Source organism: Nannobrachium achirus (genome assembly GCF_963921795.1).
Source record: "Nannobrachium achirus genome assembly, chromosome: 18".
Taxonomy (NCBI): Eukaryota; Metazoa; Chordata; class Actinopteri; order Myctophiformes; family Myctophidae; genus Nannobrachium; species Nannobrachium achirus.
In genome coordinates, this window is record NC_137825.1 from 52,862,017 (window position 1) to 52,886,976 (window position 24,960).

The 24,960-nt window shown below is 42.4% G+C and overlaps 2 protein-coding genes across 11 annotated transcripts in view; one reads left to right on the forward strand and one right to left on the reverse strand.

Moving 5' to 3' along the window:
• kansl1a (KAT8 regulatory NSL complex subunit 1a) overlaps nucleotides 1-24,960 on the reverse strand; it is a 249,505-nt gene that overhangs the window by 129,937 nt on the left and 94,608 nt on the right. The gene's annotated exons all lie outside the window — the stretch shown is intronic.
• LOC308303717 (microtubule-associated protein tau-like) overlaps nucleotides 1-24,960 on the forward strand; it is a 59,697-nt gene that overhangs the window by 13,293 nt on the left and 21,444 nt on the right. For 6 of the 10 annotated variants that reach the window (XM_080748191.1, XM_080748193.1, XM_080748196.1 and 3 more), the window contains exons 2-6: nucleotides 5,619-5,802; nucleotides 9,889-10,014; nucleotides 18,577-18,600; nucleotides 22,190-22,227; nucleotides 22,644-22,775. In XM_080748191.1, coding sequence (XP_080604317.1) covers nucleotides 5,640-5,802; nucleotides 9,889-10,014; nucleotides 18,577-18,600; nucleotides 22,190-22,227; nucleotides 22,644-22,775 — 483 coding nt within the window. In that variant the 5' untranslated portion in view covers nucleotides 5,619-5,639. The remainder of the gene's footprint in view (nucleotides 1-5,618; nucleotides 5,803-9,888; nucleotides 10,015-18,576; nucleotides 18,601-22,189; nucleotides 22,228-22,643; nucleotides 22,776-24,960) is intronic. The other 4 variants (XM_080748198.1, XM_080748200.1, XM_080748197.1 and 1 more) reach the window with 3 other exon arrangements.

Genomic DNA, 24,960 nt, shown 5'->3' on the forward strand with positions numbered 1-24,960 from the left:
CGTGTTATCTTTCTGTTCCGTCCTTAATGCCGCGATGGATTTAAGTTTCTATTAAGACCAAAAACGATGGGCTGTTCAGGAAGCGTATTTAAAAAGGTGTGTCTCACGGTGTATTTCTTCCCGGGAGAGTGTTTTTTTTGCAGGTCTTTCAGTCCGAGTGTGTCAAAAAAGCAACTGGGTTAAAGCAGCGAAAGCTTGTGATTGGCTGAGGTGACGAAAGTCGGAGGGACGGAGATACACCTAAACCTAACCTTAACCCTGACCTCAGTAAAACTAACGCTGGTGAAGGCTAACCTGGTGAAATGCTAACCTGCCGACGCTGGTGAATGTTAAACTGGTTGGACCGACGGTGCTTAAACTCATTTAGGCCTGCGATTATTGAATGCTTTAACTATTGAAAAATAGCAGATATACAAGCTCACATATACAAGCTTGCAGATCTGCTATTTTTGAAAAAGTCATGAAAATGTGTGCAAATCTTTGAATATATGTATTTTTAAAGCAAACGTTTGTAACTCAAATTTTGTTTCTGGGTGGTCCCTGGAACTAAATATTTTGAGATGGGGGTCTGTGGCCAAATACATATCATTTTGAGGGTCCTTCACATGAAAACCACTGACATAGTACGGTAGTCTCTTAAGAACAGACTAACTGAGCTCCAGTTAACTGAGCTCCAGTTGATGAGGTCTAGCCAGATTGCTGACATAGAAACATAGTTTTTTTTTCAAAAACCTTTGAAGGATTCAAAAGACACTTATAGAATCGGGTCAAAATTCAAATTTTCAAGATTTTTCTAAAATAGCAGATCTACAAGCTCGCAGCGCGGCACCGAGTGCCATGCCATAATGACATAATGACACTTCTCTGTGGGTGGGGGTTCTTAGGAGTTTGTGGGGGGCTAGGGCTGGTGTTGTGTTGTGTTGTGTTGTGTGTATCCGCCATGGCGGGTAGTGTTTGCGTGTGGAGTGTTGAATGTTTAAACATCCCAAGGTCAAGGAGATATGCAGGTGCAAGCGAGGGGGAGGTCACGCGGCCCGAGCCAAGTGTGTTTTCTCACAGTGGGTTTTTTACTGGGAGCGGGGTAACCGCGGTAACGGTTGGGGGCGACGCTCACTATGAGGAGATAACCTGAGGCTACCCTGCTGCTGTCGTTGTCAGTGCATGTCGCTTTGCGAGCACTACATTCACGTCAAAATGTCATGTCACGATTATTGTGAACAAAGAAATTGCCATTTACGATATTATCACTATAATCAAAATATCTCCAACGTCCTTTGTCCTGGGGCCGAACATTTGCCAAAATAATAGCAGATGTGCAAGCTCACAACGTGTCGCAAGATCGGATATTCTGTGGCAAAGAGATAGTGGAGGGGGAAAAAAAGGGTTTAAGTGGTACCGGATATGCAGCTCGGCAATTAAAAGGTGAATTGATCCCAGTGCATGACGGAGGACGATTTCACAATAGATTAAAACATACGATTATCGTGAGTGTTTTTTATCACGATAAACGATAATAGTGTCATAGAATGGGAACACTGTGTGAACACAGCTAATTTGAACGAATGCCAGTTCAGTCGATTTGCGTACATTTTTTTTTTTTGATTGATTGAATCATTTATTTAGACAATCATGATTAACATAACAAGTACATACAACACAAACATATGCAGCGCAGCACAGGCCGGTTAAAACATCCTGCCCAAAAAGGAACATCCCAAACAAGACCTTTTACGTCTTTGTTTGCGTCGGAAGTCCATAACATTCAACTCATCGCGAATAGTTACAAGAACATTTAATGCAATTATAAAAGATCATTAATAAGTAGAGTAGTAGAGTAAAGAACTACTTTCAATGCAATTATGAAATATAAAAATATCTAATAAATGGGGGGTGGGTGTTCACTGGGAGGAGTGAGGACCTCTGGTCTCCTGAAAGGTGGATTTTCAGGGCAGCCTTGAAGGAGCCCAGCGAGCTACAGTACATTTAAATATAAAAAAATAGCAGATATACAAGCTCACAGCGCGGCACCGAGTGCCGCGCTGCGAGCTTGTAGATCTGCTATTTTTGAAAAATCGTGACAATTAGAATTTTGACCCGATTCTATAAGTGTCTTTTGAATCCTTCTAAGATTTTTGGAAAAACCTATGTTTCTATGTCAGCAATCTGGCCAGCCATCGTCAAATGCATTTCAATGAGAATGGAGCGTTTTCTGCAGAAATCCTCTACTGGCAAAAAAAACGCTCCATTCTCATTGAAATGCATTGGCGGATTCCACTCTAGGTATTTTGGTGTGAGGGCACCCTTACAGTGGCGTCAGTTCAGAAAAAGCTAAGGTATTCTACACTTGAGTGGCAGTATTGTAGAAGGAGAATTTACCCATATTTGTGCTATGTTGTTTGTGTTATCAGATCATTGTGTGCGCTCCCTCTGGTGTTGTGGCTGTGGGTGTCGCTAACTTTTTGGAGGTGTTTGGTCAGATATGCAGGTACTTTTGACTAAACCGAGGCGGGTGCTGACGTTGTATGGAGCCTCTGAGAACGGAAGCACATGTAGTCATACATGGCAAAATGGTCTTCGGGGAACTATTAGGTCAGAGGGTTGTTTGCAAACTCTGACCTGGAGTCTGAGTGTGTGTGTGTGTGTGTGTGTGTGTGTGTGTGTGTGTGTGTGTGTGTGTGTGTGTGTGTGTGTGTGTGTGTGTGTGTGTGTGAGAGAGAGAGAGATAGTTTATGTGCATGAGAGAGAGGCAACAAAATAAAGTATGATTCAAAACAGAAAATCTGCTGACGTAACCACAGGCTTTGATCTTAATCTTACATGTAATCCTCTTTTTTATGAGATTTTAAACCTTTCATATCAAACTAGTTGACAGCACATGTGATCAGACTGCCGGACTTTTAACATGGGCGCGTGCGTGTCCATCGTGCACGATTGTGCACGGATCATGCACCACGCGTGTGCATGTGCCGTTCACAGCTTTCAAACTAAACTCTTTTTTTTTTTTTTTTTTTTTTTTTTTAAGATTTGTTTTTGGGCTTTTTGCCTTTATTGGATAGGACAGTAGACTGACAGGAAACGGGGGAGAGACAGGGAGTGACATGCGGCAAAGGTCGCTCGGATCGGGAATCGAACCGGCGACACCGACAGGCATTGATGCCGAAATGCCACCAGGCGCCCTCCACTTGGAAGTCTGAGATACAGTTTTCCAGTTAGCTGCAGCTGTGTTTACACAGTAAGCAAACGCAAACAGGATCAGGATACCGATAATCGGTTATGTCCCGCCTACCAGAAATCCATTTCCGTATCCGCTTCCGGTCCAGACCGGAAGCCCTTTTTTTAGGGCACTTAGGAACCAAAAATCGATGTATAATTCGGGAAACTCGGGTTTGGCTGGACCAACGGCCAAAACCCGGGAAACTCGGGATATGGCAGGGAATGTGTAAAACGGATTTAAAATATTGAAAATAGCCGATCTACAAGCACACAACACCTCTCATCATGAGGCGTTGTGTGCTTGCAGATCTGATATCTTCGCTCGTTTTGTGCAACACTCTTGTATGATGGAGCAGGGCTTTACTTTACGATAAAACATGAAACTCAGAGATACAAGGTTTCTGCCCGACAGTGACGATATGTGAACATTCGAAAGATACGTTCAAAAAAGAACATCATGAATTCTGATTATTCATACCAGACCAGTCATTGTCTCCACCAGCCGAAGGCTTGGGGGAGAGTATGTTTTCCCCTTCGTCCGTCCGTGTGTGCGTCCGTCCGTGCGTCCGTCCGTCCGTGCGTCCGTCCGTGTGTCCTCGCAGTTTGTGTGCAGCTAATCTCAGTCGCCGTTGGCCCGGTCGCTGCCAAAGTGAGCACACACATTCCCTGGATGCCAATCTAGAACCTCTGCCCTAAATTTTTCAAATGGGCCTTTTCTAGCGCCACCTAGTGGCCGATGTTCGCAAAACACATTTCTGTGCACTACTCTTCCAGATTTTGTCCAAAAATCCTACAAATCGGTAGGCAGTATCTCGACAGTCATGTGATCGACACAAATCTGTCCGATTTAGCATATTCCATCCTGATTGGCTAAGATTGGCTTCCAAAGTTTGTAGGATTGAGCCGTTTGGAACAAAATGCCTCAAATCCCAAACGCAAAGTGCAATTATCATGAAATCGCGCACACACGTTCCCACTAGGCCGAGGAAGAAATGCCACTTAATTTTTTTTAAATCAGCCTCATGGTGGCGCTATAACAGGCCGATTTGTGGTTTTACCTATAACTCCACCGATCAGTTTCAAACTTTGTAAGCGCATTCCCTAGAGGCTAAGGATAAACCTTTGCCCTGCATTTTTCACATCAGCCTTTTATAGCGCCACCTTTGGGCAGACTTATGTAAAACACATCTTTGGATATTACTCCTTGAGATTTTATCCAAAAATCACGCAAATCGGTACACAGTATCTCTATAGTAATGTGATCAAGTCCGATCCGTCTGATATTTCATATTCCATCCTGATTGGCTAATATTAGCTTCCAAAGTTTGCAGGATTGCTCAGTTTTTGAACAAAATGCTTCAAATCATCAACGCAGCTTGCGATTACTGTGAAATTTGCCACACATATTCCCACTAGGTCAAGGAACAAATGCTACCTTTTTTCACATTGGCCTGTTATAGCGCCACCAGCAGGTAGAGTTTAGCAAAACACATTTTTGGAACACAATGCTTCAAATCATGCATGCAGCGTCCGATTTCCATGAAAGATCTAAGGTGAAGAACATATGCCACCCTTTTTACATTGGCCTATTATACAGTAGCACCACCAGGACGCCTGGCCTGGTGGAGACCTGTGCTCGGAAGAGCACTGCTTCTAGTTGTCACTCATTTCTTTGTATTCTGAAGTTATTTGTCACATTTGCGCTGTGCAATTTCCTTTTGCAAAGCCTAAAAGCCAAACAGAAATGTAATTTTGATTTATATGTTCCAATATTCAATACCAAAAACACTATGATATATACAGTATATATATATATATATATATATATTTAATCTATTTTCTTTTTACTTTTCATGCCATGTAGCACTTTAATCTTTGTGTCAAACATAAAGTGTGTTTCATTATTATTATTATTAATAATTAAATCGTTAATTACAATTATTTGTACGACAACTAATCGTCAACTATTTTTATGATTTCTTTCATGATCATGAGTCAGTCCTACTAATCGCAGCAGGGATGCAGTGACTTGGGCAGTGTGTGGGGGGGACTATTTCTGTCCACAGTCCTGTAACTTGAAGATCACCCCCACACGTCAACCATATAAATAACTAGCTTTCACAGCCACAGTGTCTGTTTACATTTCGCTGCCGGCTAACCGAGTTGCGTAAGCCCCAGAAAAGACAAAGGATTAATTCATTATGCAACGATCATTGTTTTGCCCTTAAAAAAAAACAGGTACACTATTTTAGAACTCGCCACGCAGAAGTGCAGATTGGTGTGGAAGTAGTGCTATTTCAAAACCCGGGCCACCCGACACTCACGCAAGAACACGTGCTGAACTGACAATCTTTAACTGCGTGGATGTGGTTTATTTACGGGTTGTGCCTTTTCTCGCGTTGTAGCCTGACTTACGACCGCCGGCAATGGACCAGGAGGACCACATGAACAACGCCGCCAACAGCTACAGCCCGGGAGACAGCATGAGCGCGTCCCTGGCCGGCATGACCATCAACGACCTGCACCACCAGGAGAACGGCGTCCAGGCGCCGCCGGGCCACAGGAGCCCTGGAGACGCACCGATGAAAGGTCAGCAACGCATTCGATCTGTGTGTCGAAAAAGCCGGGAGGTCGAACGGTGGTGGTTATCACGGCTCGGGTTGGGGTGGGGGTGGGGGGCGGGAGTGTGAAAGAGTACAGAGTACGTGGTCTTGCTGGGAGCACAAATAGCATCGTAACGCCGTTGTCGGGTGGAAACCTTGCGTGCCCAAAACCGTTTATCCTTTTAGAAATTATTTGAAATGGTGAAAATAGCCGATCTACAAGCACGCAACGCCTCGCGGTTTTCGCTAGTTTTGTGGCGACGGTCTCGCGTGATGAAGCTAGGGATGGAGCCCTTAACAAGGGTAGCTCGATAACCCGATAACAGATTTATTGAGTACCCGGTATCAATAAGCTTTGGGCTTATCAAGCTTGTTATCGAGCATAGCGGCCCATGTTTAAACAATCAAGACAAGAGGCGATCAAGAACTTATTACAGTACTATCCATAATATGAAGCCATTGAACACTTATTGCACACTAATGAATGATTGTTAAATGATATTTAATGATATTTTTTACTTTTGTCAATTGTCATCTTCATAGATGGCGGTCAGCAACAAACTCACAGATAACTGTCCAATAAAAAAAGATAACAGTTATGTTCTGAATTTGTCGTCTCATATCTTTCCACAAAATATTAGAAAACGCTCAATAGTGGGCTCGATGAAAGCCCGGCTCAATAAGCAGGATCGATAAGGTGCTCATTATCAATAAGAATTAACAAGATCCATCCCTAGATGAAGCAGGGTTTTACTTCACAAATGAAACATACACATTTGAAACTTGGAGATACAAGGTTTCCGCCCGGCAGTGACGATAAAGTGATCCGTCGCTATATACTTCTGCACCATCTATACAGTACATACAGTAGCGGCATCAGAGGATTTAGGCTGCCAAAAACGTATGAGTCAGCGTTCCGGTGATGCCAAAAAGAAAAAGAACGGACGTCTTTGAGGGACGTTTAAACGTACACACACACTGCGGTCCTTCACTGTCTCAGTAGTCTGTATTGAGTCGAATGGGGGAGAACGTTAGCCTACGAGGCCTACTGTGCTTTGTTTTAATCCCCTTTTACATAAAGGATACAAAGCATGCTTGACTGGCCCTCAGTCCCTCTGACTGCAGCTGCACTCTCTCTCTCTCTCTCTCTCTCTCTCTCTCTCTCTCTCTCTCTCTCTCTCTAGCGCTGTAATCCCAGTCATCTGGGTCAGGCCCGAACGTTCCCCTCTCTCTCTCTCTCAGGCAGCATCCACTGTTAGCCACCGATTCAGCTCGCAGACAATTAGGCTTTCAGTGCATCGTTTTGATAGTTATAAGGGGTATTAATTGTATTAAAAAAAAGCAACACAACACCAGCAACAACAACTGTACGACGAGGACACAGTCCCAACCGTAGAGTATGTCGTCGGTGTCGGGTGGAAACCTTGTATGTCCAAAACCTTTCGTTTTGTATGTATTGTTTTAAAAATGAACTAAACTAGTGAAAATAGCCGATCTACAAGCGCGAGGCGTTGTGTGCTTGTAGATTGGCTGTTTTCACTACTTTTGTGCAACAGCCTTGTATGGTGAAGCAGGGCTTTACTTGGTGAAAAAATATACAAACTTGAAACTTGGAGATACGAGGCTTCTGCCCGACAGTGACGATATATATAATAGAGAGCGGATAGCCCCGCCCCCAGCTATTCATTTCAATGCAAGTTGCTCAGTGGCGTTTTGAGGCAACCGGAGGAAGCTGAATCCAGGTGCATTGTGGCGGAAATTGGCAAACAAAAGTTTTGCCAATTTGGCAAACAAAAGTTTGCCAATTTTACTTACTGTAGGGTCGAGACGTAATTACGTCACAAACGTCATTCAACGTCCATTGAACCCTATTGTAGACCCCGGCGGCGAGCGCTTATGCTCGTGCATGTATGTCTCCCCGCCTGCTGTTCCAGCTTTGGCCAGTAGGGGCCGGCTGCTTCAACTTTCTGCCGTGGTTCTGGGGGCACAACCCCTCTCGCTTTGTCCGGTAAGATCACTGTATGCACGGGAAATGGACGCAGTTAATAGAGAGAACCGTGCGGCCGATGCGGCGGCAAATCTTATCAATGGACGCCGTTGTATCAAGGCATACATAATGACAATGATAACAATCTCTTGTCTCAATCCCTCTTATCCTAATCGTCCATATGGCTAATTAGTACGTAGCTTAGCGTTCCCTAGCCTACAGCCTTCACTAGTGCACCACTCTCTCTCCCCGTTGCATCTACTGTTCAGCCCACCCTCAAACAGGAAGGCGTGCACATCAGAGTCAGGTCCCTCCAAACAAACTAACAGCAGATTTGTCAACGGTGCAGCACATAGTGAGTATTGTACTTAACTCCCTGGCTTGAGGCCTTGGTGGAAAGATGTGATGATCTTTGAAACAGAGTTGATATATTGAGTTTGTTTTGGTGTTGCATAGACCTGAATAAGTAAAGCAAGGGGCAAAGCAAGTTGGCTTTCACGAGCATGACCAAAATTTTACTTGAGTTGCTTCTGAGTCCATGAGGGAAATGTGCAGTGTTAAAATGTTTGTTCCATTCACTTTCACTGTTCAGCACAAGTTGGAGCACACAAAAACTATGTAATAGCATGTATTAAAGTTTTGATTTCATTCTTCCTTTTGTGCTGGAGAGCATCATCCTTCTATTTAAAACTAGATCAATTGTTTACATGCTGTACATAGCCTATACAGTATTTAGAACATTTTTGGAGCGGTGAAAGCGCTCCCAATAGACAGGTATGTCTGTGGGTGGGTGGGTGGGTGGCTGGCTATGTCTGTAGCCTGGCAATACCTTGAGTGGCCACACACAACACACAAGTTAAAGGAGGGGCGCTGTTGTGCAGGCACACACACACACACGCAGCTTCTATGGCACTATTGTGCAGACTAGACACACACACACACACACACACACACACACACACACACACACACACACACACACACACGGTATAGCTGCTCAGATTCACCGCTCCACTTCGAACCGAGGTTTGATTTTTTAAGTCATGTCCGTGAAAGCCGGCTTCAGAGATTCTTTCATAAAATAGGTGAGTCTTGGCTAGAATCTCTCTTAAACCAGACCCGTCTAAAAAAATATGTTTGGTTGAAGTAGTGGTTAGTAGGCCCGGACAAACCAGCGGATGAACTCTTCAACAGTTTATTCTTGGTATGATATAAATCGTAACAATACAGGCGGCAAAGGTTCTCCTTATTCCCCAAAACAGAGCTGGTCAAAGTATTCACAGTAAGCTCGGCTTTGGAGTCTAAATAACAATGGCCATTTGCAAAGTATTAAGTCTTTGATCAAATCCTTTTTTTTATTCCATTGTGTACAGCGTCCGACGGTGGGAATGTTCTGTTGTAAACTGGCTAATGGCGGGACCGCGCCAAAGCCGCCCCTTTATTTTGTCTGTAGGTGTGCGTGTGTGTCTAGCAGGGACGTGCTGGCCATTGGGAAAAGCGGGACAACTCCCGAACGGCCGGTCCATTCCCGGCCGGTCCAGGCCTGCCATTAGGGGAAAAAATGTAAATAAAATGTCGGCCCTTTTCCATTTTGGGGGCTGGGCGGCCAACAAAGTAAATCGTCAATGTCGGGCAGAAACCTCGTATCTCCAAGTTTCAAATTTGTAAATTTTTTGCTTTGCTTTGCTGCTTCATCATACAAGGCCGTCGCACAAAAGTAGTGAAAACAGCCGATCTACAAGCACACAACGCCTCGCGGCGCGAGGCGTTGTGTGCTTGTAGATCGGCTGTTTTCACTAGTTTAAATCATTTTAAAAATGATAAATGACAAAACAAAACGGTTTTGGACATACAAGGTTTCCACCCGACAACAACGAAATAGAACTCATGTAATTGGCCCACTGGCTTGTCACTTTGTCACAAAACTTTGAGTAGCAGCAGCAGCGTATAGAGAGATCTCTCTCTATAGCGCGCAATGAGGGCCTCTCCGACTCTTTTTCCCCGGGCTGAATCAGGGGCCCAGCACGTCCCTGGTGTCTAGTATTACCCCAAAACCCTGACCTGAACCCTACCTTTAATTCACAGCGGAGAGCTCAGCGCTGAATGAGGATGTGGTTACAGCAGTGTCTGAGCTCTCGGAACAAGAGAGCGCCCCCTGCAGTGAGGAGGTGCACCCTGACACCTCCGGGGAGAAGGAGGTGCCTGCACCTGGTATGCCCCGCCCCTTCCTTCCTCCTCTGTTTCCATGCAGCTTCAATGCCAAAGAAAATGACTGCTTTAATGATGACTGTTTCTTTTTCACTTTTAACCATCGTTTGGCACGTTTCAGTTTGTATGCAATTACATCCGATAATGTTTCAGCATCTTATTTTTTTTCCTTCTCTCCTTCTCTCTTTTAATTTACGAAATACTGTTTCTTTTTTTTTCAGAGACAGCTATAGAGAGAAATGTTCGCCTTGGTTTGCATATTTTGTGTTGTCTCACTGTTTTCAATCTTTTTTATTTTTTCGTTTTCAGCCTTAAAATTCTAATTCTCATTTGCATGCCTTCCACTGGTGATGTCGTTGCATTTCTTGACTCTTTGTCGTTGCGAACGTTTCCCAAACAGCGCCCAGTGTTGGTCTAGTATACAGGCAACCGTCAGACCAATGGGTTGGTATTGGAGAAGTAGAGTGATTTCTCAAACTTGTTCATGCCCATACCCCGAAATAGCAGTGGTGGAAAGAGTACTCGCATTTGTTTCTTATGTAAAAGTATACTGCAATTTAGAAATACTCCGTTACAATTCAAAATCCGTAAATCAAAATTGACTTGAGTAAAAGTACAAAAGTATTGTTATCAAAACATATAGTGGAGTTCCAATAGTTGAAAGTACTCATTATGTAGAATGTCCCATTTCACAAGTTTTAAAATATATACAAATCTTTTGAAAATAGCACATCTGCAAGCTCACAATGCGTTGCATCGCGACACATTGTGTGCTTGTAGATCGGCTATTTTCAATTGGCCGAAATGTATATAGGGTTGAAGTGGTTAATGTATGTTTTGTAATAGGAATCAAAATCTACAAAGTAACTAGTAACTAAAAGTTTCAAATAATTGTAGTGGAGTAAAAGTACAATATTTGGATCCGAGATGTAGTGGAGTAAAAGTAAAAGTATTGAAAATGAGAAATACTCCAGTTAAGTAAAGGTACCTAAACATTGTACTTAGGCACATTACCTAAGTAAATTTACTTAGTTACTTTCCACCACTGCAAAAATATCCGCAGCCTCTCCATTGTGAAATGGCAGTAAAACAACGTGTCACATGGATGGAAACAGTGAAATGTTTTTTTTTATATATATATTTTAACAATAATGACAATAATTTGAATTTATGATTTATTTATTTTTTCCTGGAAGCCCCCACTTTGAAAACCTATGAACTAACAGAGTAATGTCTCTCAAGAATCAAGGTTGTAATATAGTTATTAGTTTGTAATTTTTTTATTTTGTTTTGACTTCATGTTTTCAACCTATCTAACCCTGGTAAGAATAGACCGTTTGTCAGCCTTCTGATTGGTCCCTGAGACTCCCTGACTGGCCAACCAGAAAAAAACATTCACTTTTTGCTATCGGGGGTGGAGTTTGTGCAGTGGAGAATGTTGCTTCAGCCTTTCAAAAACTGTCCGCAGTGCGCGACACGGAGATCGGCCGGTACGGTGATAGCGACGGCAAGCGTCAAGCGATCTCGCTCATCATAACGAATAAGCTTCAACAAACTAGTTCACATGTACCTTATCAATGGTCTAAGAGTCACGATTGGGTACATATAATTTAAATGGGCAGAATTACGAAAAGCCAGCCTATTATGTGAGGAGAAACATTCTCTCTGTCCTCTTCCTAGTACCCAAGATGCAATGCGCTTCTCTTTCTATCTCTGATCCAGAGGATTAAACTAATTAAAACATTTATTTTTCGGGGGAAAACTACTGTTTTGCTATGTAATTACTGTACCTTTTTCTTCCCTTTTTATTAATATCACGTAGATGTGTTTTTTGTGGTACTTTATATAGCTGTAATGAGGCTATGAAGGGAAAAAAAATCGCATCCACTACCACTATAAAAGAATCTGCAAAGAGGATTCTGTCCCACTGGGATTAAACAAATTAAAACATATATTTTCGGGTAAATCCCCTGTTTTGCAATGTAACTACTGTACCTTTGTCTTCCCTTTTTATTAATATCACCTAGGTGTTTTTCCTTTGGTACTTTATATAGCTGTAATGAGGCTATGAAGGGAAAAAAAAATCCCATCCACTTCCACTATAAAAACAATCTGCCCAGGGTTAATGTCCCATCATAGTAACAGGGCAGAATGGGGCGGGATTTGCAAAAGGGTTTATTGCATCAGCGCCAGTGTGAGCCAAACTGATTAGTTCAGTGGTTCTCAACCAGTGGTCCGGGGACCACCTAGAGGTCCTTGAAGAGATTCCAGATGGTCCCCAGCTAAATGATGCAGACTTGGTAACCAAATAGACACTTATAGATATAACTCTCGAGAGTGTAAAATGAAACCAAATGGACCCTTGTAGATCTTTAACTCTTGACTCGAGGGTGTAAAATGAAACCAAATGGACCCTTACGGATCCAACGTATCCATCGTATCCCAACGTTAAGTTTTGGGTCTGAGAGGTTACATCTCATCAAAAGGTGGTCCGTGGCTCAAACGCAGAATGAATAATGGACCCTTGATACGAAAATGGTTGAAAACCACTGGATTAGTGAGTTTGTTTATTGTGGTCATGATTCCACAAAACAGTTAAGCCGGCAGAAACCTCGTATCTCCAAGTTTCAAATTTACACTTTTTTCCCAGTAAAGTAAAACCCTGCTTCATCATACAAGACCGTCGCGCAGAACTAGTGAAAATAGCCGATCTACAAGCACACAACGCCTCGCAGCGCGAGGCGTTGTGTGCTTGTAGATCGGCCATTTTCACTATCTGAAATCATTTCTAAAATGATAAGTACAAACGGTTTTGTACATACAAGGTCTCCCGCCAGTCAACGACGATGTAGTAAACTGATTATGAATAGGGGAGTGAGAACAGCCTGTCCTGAGGATTGGGAGGGGAAGCAGGTTGAAAGAAGGGTTGTCTGATCTTTTAACCCATTTAGACCTAACATTTGTGGATGCTTTAACTATAAAAAAATAGCAGATATACAAGCTCACAGCGCGGCACCGAGTGCCGCGCTGCGAGCTTGTAGATCTGCTATTTTTGAAAAAAAAGTCGTGAAAATGTGTGAAAATCTTTGAATATATGTATTTTCAAAGCGAACGTTTGTAACTCAAATTTTGCTTCTGGGTGGTCCCTGGAACTAGATATTTTGAGATGGGGGTCCGTGGCCAAATACATATCATTTTGTGGGTCCTTCACATGAAAAGGTTTGAGCACCACTGACACAGTAGTCTCTCAAGAACAGACTAACTGAGCTCCAGTTAAGTGAAAAGGACCTTTTTCTTTGACGATGGCTGGCCAGATTGCTGACATAGAAACATAGGTTTTTTTCCAAAAATCTTAGAAGGATTCAAAAGACACTTATAGAATCGGGTCAAAATTCTGATTTTCACGATTTTTCAAAAATAGCAGATCTACAAGCTCGCAGCGCGGCACTCGGTGCCGCGCTGTGAGCTTGTATATCTGCTATTTTTCAATATTTAAAGCATAAAATATTGCGTCATAATGTGTTCAGGCCTAAATGGGTTAAACAGATCCCGAGTCTCTGGACATGAGAAATGCCACAGGGATAGAGCACACGGCTGACCCACCAGAGCAAACACAAGGTTAGGAGCCACGGCCGTGTGATCGCAAACTAAGCTATTTCAGGCCAGTCAATCTAACCCTGCAAGGCCCAGCGTTGCTTTTTGGCAACATTTTTTAAATCATTTTAAAAAAAAATGTATAATTAGTTTTCCTGTTCTTTTTTCACATTAACATCACCATTAAATCCTATTGTTTAGTATTACAATGCCATTGGCCACCATATTTGCATATAAATACCCCCCACATAGGCTGACATTCACAAGTCCCAGAGAAGTTGAAATTCTAGCGTCTGGACGAACAACATCTCACTTTTTAACTGAAGCTATTCCTCACTAAAACATAAGTAAAATGCCTGTAATATGTTTTTCGTGATCATTAGAATGTCTAGAACATGTGCATATGTTAATATTGTGAAAAATATCCCCAATATGCAAATTAGAGCATGATTTATGATTTATGATTTATGGCTATAAAACCTTACAAAAACATTATTAATTTTTTAACATTACATTTTCCTGTGATTAGGACTGCTACAACACCATCTGATTTTTTTTTTTTTAAATGTGGCCAGTAGAAATTAATTTGGGCCTTGCAGGGCTAAGCTAAAAAAAAGGGCCTGACCGGTGACCCAAAATAAATTGCAATAGTAATCATTCAGGGTTTTTCATGATCCTTAGGGTCATCCAAAAAAAACATGTTAAAAGTTTCCCATTATATTCTTTGTGGATCAAGGTAAATTCAGAGTGTTCAAGTGTGGGGCCCTTCACTTACTATACAGGGGAAAAAAAGACCCCCCAAAAAATCTTTCAGTAACATGTGAGGGGTCTACAGTAACTAGAGGTTTTTCGTGATTCTGAATCCATTGCAAGCATTTGTTTTGCACGAAAAACATTCCTCGGTCCAAAAACGGACCCACAAAACTGATATGGTTTAGTGAGGAGTCATCACTTTTCTGGGGTCAGCTCAGTTTTGTGGGGTCCGTTTTTAGCCCGAGGAATGTTGTTCGTGCAAAACAAATGCTTGCAATGGATTCTGAATCGTGGATTCAGAATCAACGTATTTTCTTACGTTTTGAGACCAGCTGCAACTGTAAGCCTTCAACTGGAGCTCAGTTAGTCTGTTCTTGAGAGACTACTATGTCAGTGGTGCTCAAACCTTTTCATGTGAAGGACCCCCAAAATGATATTTATTTGACCACGGACCCCCATTTCAAAATATCTAGTTCCAGGGACCACCCAGAAGCAAAATTTGAGTTACATACGTTCGCTTTGAAAAATACATATATTCAAAGATTTGCACACATTTTCACGACTTTTTCAAAAATAGCAGATCTACAAGCTCGCAGCGCGGCACTCGGTGCCGCGCTGTGAGCTTGTATATCTGCTATTTTTCAATAGTTAAAGCATAAACTATTGCGTCATAATGTGTTCAGGCCTAAATGGGTTAAACAGATCCCGAGTCTCTGGACATGAGAAATGCCACGGGGATAGAGAACACGGATGACCCACCAGAGCAAACACAAGGTTAGGAGCCACGGCCGTATGATCGCAAACTAAGCTATTTTAGGCCGGTCAATCTAAGCTAAAAAAAGGACCGGTGACCCCAAATAAATTGCAATAGTAATCATTCAGGGTTTTTTATGATCCTTAGGGTCATCCAAAAAACATGTTAAAGGTTTCCCCATTATATTCTTTGTGGATCAAGGTAAATTCAGGGTGTTCAAGTTTGGGGCCCTTCACTTACTATACAGGAAAAAAAAGACCCCCCAAAAATCTTCTTTAAGTAGCATGTGAGAGGTCTAACTAGAGGTTTTTCATGATTCTGAATCCATTGCAAGCATTTGTTTTGCACGAAAAACATTCCTCGGTCCAAAAACTGACCCACAAAACTGATATGGTTTAGTGAGGAGTCATCACTTTTCTGGGGTCAGCTCAGTTTTGTGGGGTCCGTTTTTAGCCCGAGGAATGTTTTTCGTGCAAAACAAATAATGCTTGCAATGGATTCAGAATCACGTGGATTCAGAATTAACGTATTTTCTTACGTTTTGAGACCAGCTGCAACTGTAAGCCTGTGTGTATCTTCCTTTTCAATGCCGTGTGTCAAAAACAGTATTCCGTTTATCCTACAGCAGAGGCAGTTGAATCATCCGCAGAAGAGGGTGCTATTGGTTCTGACAACTCTGAGGCAGTTGAATCATCTGCAGAAGAAGGTGCTATTGGTTCTGACAACTCAGAGGCAGTTGAATCATCTGCAGAAGAAGCTGCTATTGGGTCTGACAACTCAGAAGCAGTTGAAACATCCGCAGGAGAAGCTGCTATTGGTTCTGAGCACTCAGAGGCAGTTGAATCATCCGCAGAAGAAGGTGCTATGGGGTCTGAGCAGTCAGAAGCAGTTGAATCATCCGCAGAAGAAGGTGCTATGGGGTCTGAGCAGTCAGATCTAGAGAGTGTCCCATGTGAAGATGAGATGCAACCTGGTGCCTGTGGTGAGAGTGAGGGTCAACCCGGTATGCCTCTTTCCCAGCACTTGGCTTTTTTTTTTTTCCCCCAACTGCTGCTCGAGTTGAACGTATTCTTTCGGTCATGGAGTAGAATTTATTTTGGGTGACTTTTTGAATCTTAAGCCTCTTGTCCACTACGAGGTGGAACCAGAACTTTCCAGAACCTGAACCTTTTTTTTTTCTTTTTTTGCATTGCGCATGACCCGGTTTCAGACAAAGTTCTGGGAACCTTTTTTAGGTCCTTTTTTCGTTTTTTTTTGTACTAAACTTGAGTTCTGGGAACTGTGGTGGAATTCAGATCAATCAATAATCAATGAGAGCATGAGGAGACAAGATAATGTGTTAGGTGACGGTGGTCAAGTTTATGTATACATGATATCATGGACAGAAGTACAGTTAAAGGACAACTTTGTTTTTTACAACAAGGTTTCATATTTTAGATTGTAATTAGAGAAAAGAAAAAGTGAGTGTTAAAATGTTTTCATTTGCTTTGTTCTATTGTTTTATCGCGTTTACCGTGATAAAATGTGGGGCATGCGTACGCATGGGGGCATGTGTACAAGTGGTTAAATATGTATTTTTAGACCAGCAGTTTCTTTATTACTGTTTACAGTAACACTTCTAACACATCCAACCATGAAAGGTTGTGTTGTATCTTGGGAATGGGCTTATTCTGTGTAAAATGACATATTTAGCCACTTGTACGCATGCCCCAACCACTGAAATAAGAATCTCTAAAACAATAAAAAGAAGTAAATTAAATCAATTTGCTCACTCATCTTTTATATTCTTTAATTACAATCTAAAATATGAACCTTTGTTGTAAAAAACTAAAGTTGTCCTTTAACACCCTGGACAGTGGTAAAGTAGTTCTGCCAAGAATAATTGGTCAGACACTAAAGTTATACCGTGTGGCTTCAAGGCCTCTGGGATGAGCTGTACCATAACAAGATAGGCTTTACCAAAACAATAGCTACTCAGTCCTAGTGAGACATCTAGACTATTACAAGCTATCCAGTATCAATGATATATCATCATAAGAGCTAGATATTAATATAATCACTGAACCTATGACTTACTCTATAACGTCACGCATAATCAATCATGATAGTATCTAAATTAGAGATGGGATTTATGTCTCTTTGAAGTGAGCCGGATCTCTGGAATCCGTTCTTTTGTTCCTTTCAAAACTGTCTCATTCTACTATTTACTTTGTAGATTTTGATTATAATTACAAATAACATCAACCCTATATACATTTACTTTGTACATGTATAGGTACAAACCTGCCATTTGAAAATTGCCGATCTACAAGCTCACAATACGTCGCGTTGCGACGCATTGTGAGCTTGTAGATCTGCTATTTTCAAATTATTTTTCTACATTTTACTAATTGGAAAAGCTGTGAAACAGGCCATTCTGCATAATGAGTACGTTCTATTGGTACTTTAAGCATTTTTTATACCAATACTTTTCTACTTATACTCAAATACATTAACATTCCAAACTTCTACTTGATTGCAGTATTGATATTTTTACTTAGAAATTGAGTACTTTTCCCACCACTGTTCATTAGAAAGGAATGGCTACCTACTGTGATCTGTGATTCAATCAACCGAATCCTATCGTTCATTTCAAAGAGCCGTTCAAAAGACTCGATTCGTTCGCAAACGTCCCACCTCTAATCTAAACTACTAATGAACCTATGGGCGGGGCCAGCAGCGCTGAAAGTTCTTGGTTCTGGAAAGTTCTGGTTTGGCCCTATAGTGGAGAACAGGCTTTAGGATTCCTTTTAGTTTTTTATTAGCCTGTTGTTTTTTCCTCAGCCGTTACAGCTTTGTTTTTGTGTGCTTTGAGCAGCGAAACAGATCCCAGTCCATTTGAGCGCTCCGGTCCTTTCCCAATAATACCACAGTCCCCATGCGTAATACCACAAGGAAGAGATGCATTTTGTCAGGCTTGGTATTTCAGTGTGAAACAGAGTGACCACGCTAATGGTGACCGATGATCTGTGGGATCTGTTAAACAGATCTAGAGCTCCGAGGCGAGGCAATTCCCAGAGTAATGGAAAAGCCAGCTGAGGCACCAAATGGGGCACCGGGTTTCGGTGCGGGCGCTGGACTAAACAGTGTGTAGGACTTGAAGGGAAACCATGCGGAAGCCCCATCTGACTGCAATGTGTCCGCAATGCTTTGCTTTTATGTTTTTGGGGGTGATGTGCATATTGGTCTAACGTGTTCTTAACCTTTATTTTGCTGTGTGGTGTTCATTTTGTGCATTAACCGTAGACCTGACCTTGTATGAGGGGGATTTCTTTTTTTGTTTGTTTTGGTTTTCTTTGCAGTGCCTTGAGTTTATGAAGCAGCCATGAATGAAAAAAGTGTTTTATAGTGATAGTAACTGAATATCCTCTTTTGTTTCATCCCCTCCCCCCACATGCACACCCCGCCCTCCCGTGTTAAAACAGCAACTGGAGGAGCTGCTGCAACAGGTACTGTATTAAGAGCTGCCAACACTGTTTACTTATTTTGTGTGTGTGTTCTTGTGTTTTTTTTTAAATTGAATAGTTTCAGAAATGTAGACAGCATGGAAGTACAGTAAGACATTACTTTCAAAAAAACTTTTGGTCATTTTATTGTCTAATCAGGCTTTTATGAACACCCTGAATAATTTGCTTCATCCAATAGATTCACCAGAAAAAATAATGGTGGTTTTTAAACTCAGTGAATGCCACCCTTTATTCAAAATCTACAAAACTGGTGCCAGCCATTTTGCTTAATTTTGCCTTTTTATGGGGGCCAAAATCATATTTTGTACTTAAATTACATATATAAATCTATGCTTCTATCGAAAGCCACACTACCCCTCTTACAAAGGAAAACATGTATATTTATATATATATATCCTATCATTAGATTTGGGCTTCAATAGAACATGTGTAAGATGTCTTGATCATCATCATATGTGTGTGCTGTGATGGGCCCTGTGTGCAATCTGGAGTGCAATACCATTTGAAAACCACCAGAGGGTGGTCTCCTACTATCTGATCAACTAACAGAAGAAGGAAGAAGACGTCCATCTTTTTTTTGGTTTGGGCCTGTTGTTTACATTTTGGCCAGGCCTTTTAGCTAGCATGCTACACACTTCGGAACCCTGGCGATCAAGGATAGGTAGAGAGGAATGGATGGCACCGCTGGAATCCTGAGAATTTTCTGCGTTTTTTGAGTACTTATAGTTCGTCAGGGATGCACGGGAAAGTGTATAAACGAACGTTTTAGATAACATTTAAACGGCCGGAACCAATCTTCGGCTATACCGATTTTCCGCCGGACTGTGTTACACTGGTGCTACAGTCAAATCGGCCGTATCGCTCAGGTCACGGAGGCATATGGCCAACTTCTAGAGCGATTTTTTTGAAATTACAATTATGAAAAAATGATAAAACTTTTGATTAATTAAAAAGACGTAAAAGACGTTTATGGCACCGAGGTCCAAAGACGTATAAGACGTTTATGGCGTTCAGTGAGTTAATGAATCTATCATGGTTAAAATGGAGTTTGGAGTTACAATGGGTGTGTACAGGGCCCTCCTGATAACATTTACATCAGATATCTAAATATTGAATGGAGCAAATTAAAAACTGTCCAGGGTGTTCATAAAAGCCTGATTAGACCAAAAATGACCAAAAGATTTTTTGAAAGTGAAATATCCCTTTAAGGCTAAAAGGATAACACAAAAAAGGCCTGTGGACTTGTTTCCGTTAGTTGATAGATCATGAATACAATTAACACTTGGAGACATTTTGTGAAATGTGCTTCACATAATGATTTCATTATAACAGTTACTTATTTAATTCATCCTATTATTATTTATTTTGAGTTGGTGTAATGAAACGACACATGCATCCAAATTTAGCTTTGGTTCATTGCCTGAGGTGAAATTCAAACACGTTTGGATCACGGATAATCCCAATCAGCCAGATTAGATATCACATTTGGAGCACAATTTACAGTGAAAACGCAGAATTCACCGCTCTGACTGCACATCCACTGGGCACCGATTAGCATCAACGTCATTTCCCCCTGTTGTCTATCATCCGTCGGTGACCCATTATGTCCATTAACTTCCACTTTATTTTCACTGCATTCCTTAAGAAGGCAGCACTTCTCAGTTCATGGCCTTGCATTATCACCATTTCATCATTCAATCATCATTTGTTTCCGTTCACCTTGATGGAAACACTTTGTGGACATCAAGTGCAGTTTCGCTATCTGCTTTGCTTCTTGATTTATATTCAAATTGGGGGAGGTGGAGGCGAGTGCTATGAATGTCATCATTAATCTGCTTTCCAACAACAACAAAAAAAATAGCAGAGCCTGGTACCGGAGTCCTCAATGAGTTCCCTTTTGTGGCGGATGGATCAGAGCAGGCCTCGGATGGAGCTCATGGGAGAGCCGTCGACTTCACGAGCACAGGCGGTTCCTGTTCCCCTGACTCTGGAGATGACGCTGCTGTGTGCTTAGATGGGACAGAGGAAGGAGCGCGTGGAAAGAGGTTAACCGACCCTTCCTGGAATTCCGAAGACCCCGGTTCCGGGTCGGATACGAGAAGGGACCCTTCGGACGGAAGGGGGAGCCCGGAGTGGCCCGGCGGGAGCGATTCCCAGAGGGCGATCAGCCTCGACGCGGCCGAGTGCCTGTCGGAAATACGTAACGTGCCCGCCGCATCTTTAGTCCGTAGCACAGCCTTGGAGGATCTTACGTCGATAGGGGACAGAGGCGCGTGTGTTGATCACGGAGAGGGATCCGTCTACATTGAGCACGCGAAAGACGGACTGGTTGTCGAACACGCAACTCGTGAGACGGCCCCGAAACCTGGTAGCGCACAGGACTCCGACACCCCGGAGAGGCACCATTCCGACGATCAGTCATATTCCTACCTCGATTCCAGCCTTGGTCATCGCTCAGCGGATCTCCTGAGCGCGAGCGATTCCCCACATGGCAATGGGAGTGTTTCCGAGAGAGAGAGCGTTCTTAGGAAAAATCCACGCAACGCGTTTGCCGGGAACGGCGGCGACTCGACGTCAGACGCAGCCGGCCTCTCGACGCCCGACGCCGCTAACGATTCCGAGACGAGCGATGCGGCACGGACCTCCTCCGACACACCCGAAGTCCAGGAAACGCCCCAAAGTTCTCCGGCGAGAAGGTCGCAGGTGCCGATCGCTGTCTTCAAAGGTCTGTTTGCCGTCATATTCACCAGTTGTGAAGCAGCCCTCTTCAGTTATCCTCCTCCCACTTGTTTGATTTACCAAGCCGGCTTCTGTAGTGTTTATGCGGCACTCTTCCTCCGACATGCTCCGTGGAAATGATCTTTGACCTCGAGGAGAAGCTTGTTGTCCTCTCTCCCCACTTTTTTCTTTTCTTTTTTTTTTCATTTCATCGGTCCATCTCGCTCACTATTCTATTGAAAGCCCATTTCTGCCACTGAATGAAATTAAAAAGGCCTGAATTGTGAGGCTTTTTTTCTGATCCAAGAATTCTGTTTATTCTCGCAATTATGACTTTGTGGCTCCAAAATGCTGAGTCTCTTTTCTCTCACAGCGGTTAGGTAGGCGTGGGGTAGGCAACTGCGAGAAAAACAAAACAAAACAAACTCAGAATTCTGTCATAAAAGTTAAAATTACAAGAAAGGGAAATCTGAATTCTGGAGATATAAAGATGCAATTGCAGGTAAATGCCGAAATATAACATTTGAATTGGGATTGAATAAACACAAACATCTGTTTATTATGTGGTGAAAATGGGTCTTGCAAGTTGTCACCTGTTTTTTTTTATGACCACTGCGATGCACAGTATGTCACACTGCTGCATGTTGCGTGCTCCACATCGCCGACTGGTGATTTTTTTTCATTTGGTCTTCACTTTCCCTCATGCTGCAAATGTGCACACCGAAGAATAACATACTTGTCTTCTTGTATCTCCACCAAAGGGGGAAAAGGGGCAGAACGTTGGTTTTGAATGCAAATGGACCACATCATGCTCAAATCTTCATGGCCCCTGTTTTTCCCTTTTCCCCCATAGGTCAAGCGAAGGTTGAAAACGAGGCTATGGAAAAGAAGGTATGTGAATTAACAAATGAACACGTGTAATTCACAGACTTGTAAGTAACCCAAGTAGGCATATCGTCACTGTCGGACAGAAACCTCGTATCTCCAAGTTTCAAATTTGTATGTTTTTTTTCCTGCAAAGTAAAGCCCTGCTTCATCATACAAGGCCGTCGCACAAAAGTAGTGAAAACAGCCGATCTACAAGCACACAACGCCTCGTGTGTGCTTGTAGATCTGCTGTTTTCACTATAGTTTCACTATAAATACAAAACTAACGGTTTTGGACATACAAGGCTTCCACCCGACGACGACGATGTAATCAGTTTCTTTCCTGATCATCATCTCATTTAGGGATATTGTTTGCTTCATGATAGGTTGCTATTAGAACCATTGTTTTTCACTCCTCATTTTCCCCCTCATGTAAAAAGACACAAACTGCCACAAAAACTAGACCCACCTCTTCCTTTAAAAGACCCTCCCCGATCACCAAAACCTGTGCCTCCTCCTCTCCAAACGGCCCCACGTCAATACCCACCAAAGCCAGCGGCACAGGGCCCCGTGTGAGTATGACCCCTGACATGCCTGAGTGTAGATGGCCCTACTCATCAATGCTCCTTTTTAGTGCGGTGGCTTAACCCTGGTTTTTGACATTATCAAAACGAAGCGGATAAAAGCGTCAAACTTTTTTTGAGGCTTCTTTAGGTCCTAACGATGGATTTTAGCCTTGGGTACCAAACTTTATTTAGAAAATTACCCATAGAATTATCCATATCAAGTTGGGCTCCCATTAGTCCGGGAGCCGTGGGGGTGAACGTGGATTCGCCTGTAAAAGTTTTTTTCTCAACTGATTCTTGTAGCTTGGGGTCACCTCTTAAGGATTCAAGATGATGACCAGTGATATCCATTGAGCATTTTTTATTATTAACCCCTTAATGCCTGAAACACAAGAAGTCCACCCAGGAGGAAAATACCCAGAAAAAGATTTTTTTTCTGGGTATTTAAGGAGGATCTGAGGGGTCTAACTAGGGGTTTGTCATGATGCTGAATCCATTGCAGGCATTTGTTTTGCACAAAAAAACATTCCGTGGGCTAGAAATGGCCTCAGAAAACAATACACGTATGGGTGAATATTCATGTTAGTCGGAGGCCTTAGGGTTTTTTTTCTCGTGCTAATCAGTCTAAAAGTGCAACATTTTGCACAGATGTAGCTCAGGGCATGCTCTAATGATTTAGCTAGGGCGCCCGAATCGGCGACCTTCGGGGTCACCACAGCACCCACAAAACTCTCTTTTCATCACTAAAGTCGATGGGAGCCCAACTTGATTTGGCCGCTGTGGCGACCCCGAATGTCGCAGACTCGGGCGCCCTAGCTAAATCATTAGAGCATGCCCTGAGCTACATCTGTGCAAAATTTTGCACTTTTAGACTGATTAGCACAAGAAAAAAAACCCTAAGGCCTCCGACTAACATGAATACTCACCCATACGTGTATTGTTTTCTGAGGCCATTTCTAGCCCTCAGAATGTTTTTTGTGCAAAACAAATGCCTGCAATGGATTCAGCATCATGACAAACCCCTAGTTAGACCCCTCAGATCCTCCTTAAATACCCAGAAAAAAAAAATCTTTTTCTGGGTATTTTCCTCCTGGGTGGATTTCTTGTGTTTCAGGCATTAAGGGGTTAATAATAAAAAATGCTCAATGGATATCACTAGTCATCATCTTGAATCCTTAAGAGGTGACCCCAAGCTACAAGAATCAGTTGAGAAAAAAACTTTTACAGGCGAATCCACGTTCAGCCAAAAATCACCATTTGGCTCCCGGACTACATCGACTTTCTATACAGGAGGAAAATACCCAGAAGAAAATCTGCTTTAAGTATGGTGTGAGGGGTCTAACTGAATCCATTGCAAGCATTTGTTTTGCTCAAAAAACTTTCCTTGGGCTAGAAATGGACCCCAAAAACACAAAAAAAAAAAAAAAAAACTGTGGAAAGTGATGACTCATCACTAAACCATCGTTTTGTGGGGCCATTTCTAGCCAAAGGAAAGTTTTTTGTGTGCAAAACAAATGCTTGCAATGGATTCAGAATCATGACAAACCCCTAGTTAGACCCCTCACATCCTAATTAAAGCAGATTTCTTTTCTGGGTATAGAAAGTCGATGGGAGCCCAACTTGATAAGGATAATTCTATGGGAAATTTTCAAAATAAAGTTAGGTACCCAAGGCTAAAATCCATCGTTAGGTCCTAAAGAAGCCTCAAAAAAGGTTTGCCGCTTTTATCCGCTTCGTTTTGAGCCAACCCACTATTTTCCTTCTTCAGAGATTTGATTGAGAGATCAAACAAATCGTCACTGTCGGGCAGAAACCTTGTATCTCCAAGTTTCAAATGTGTACTTTTTTTCACCAAGTAAAGCCCGGGTTCATCATACAAGCACGGTCTGCTATTTTCACTAGTTTAATTCATTTTTAAAATGATGAATACAAAACGAACGGTCTTGGACATACAAGGTTTCCACCCGACAACGACGAAATGTACGAATGCAACTTAGACCCTTTTCCTTTGTTTACGACTAAAGCCAAACGCATGCCTTGCCGGAAAAAGTGTTACATGTCGCTAAACCAGGGGTCTTCAATGTTCTCAGGCCAGGGACCCCCAAACTGATGGGGAGATTGAGCAGGGACTGCCTCCCACCTCGTGGGGGGGTGGGGCGGGGCCACAACATATTTTTTATTTTAAACATAC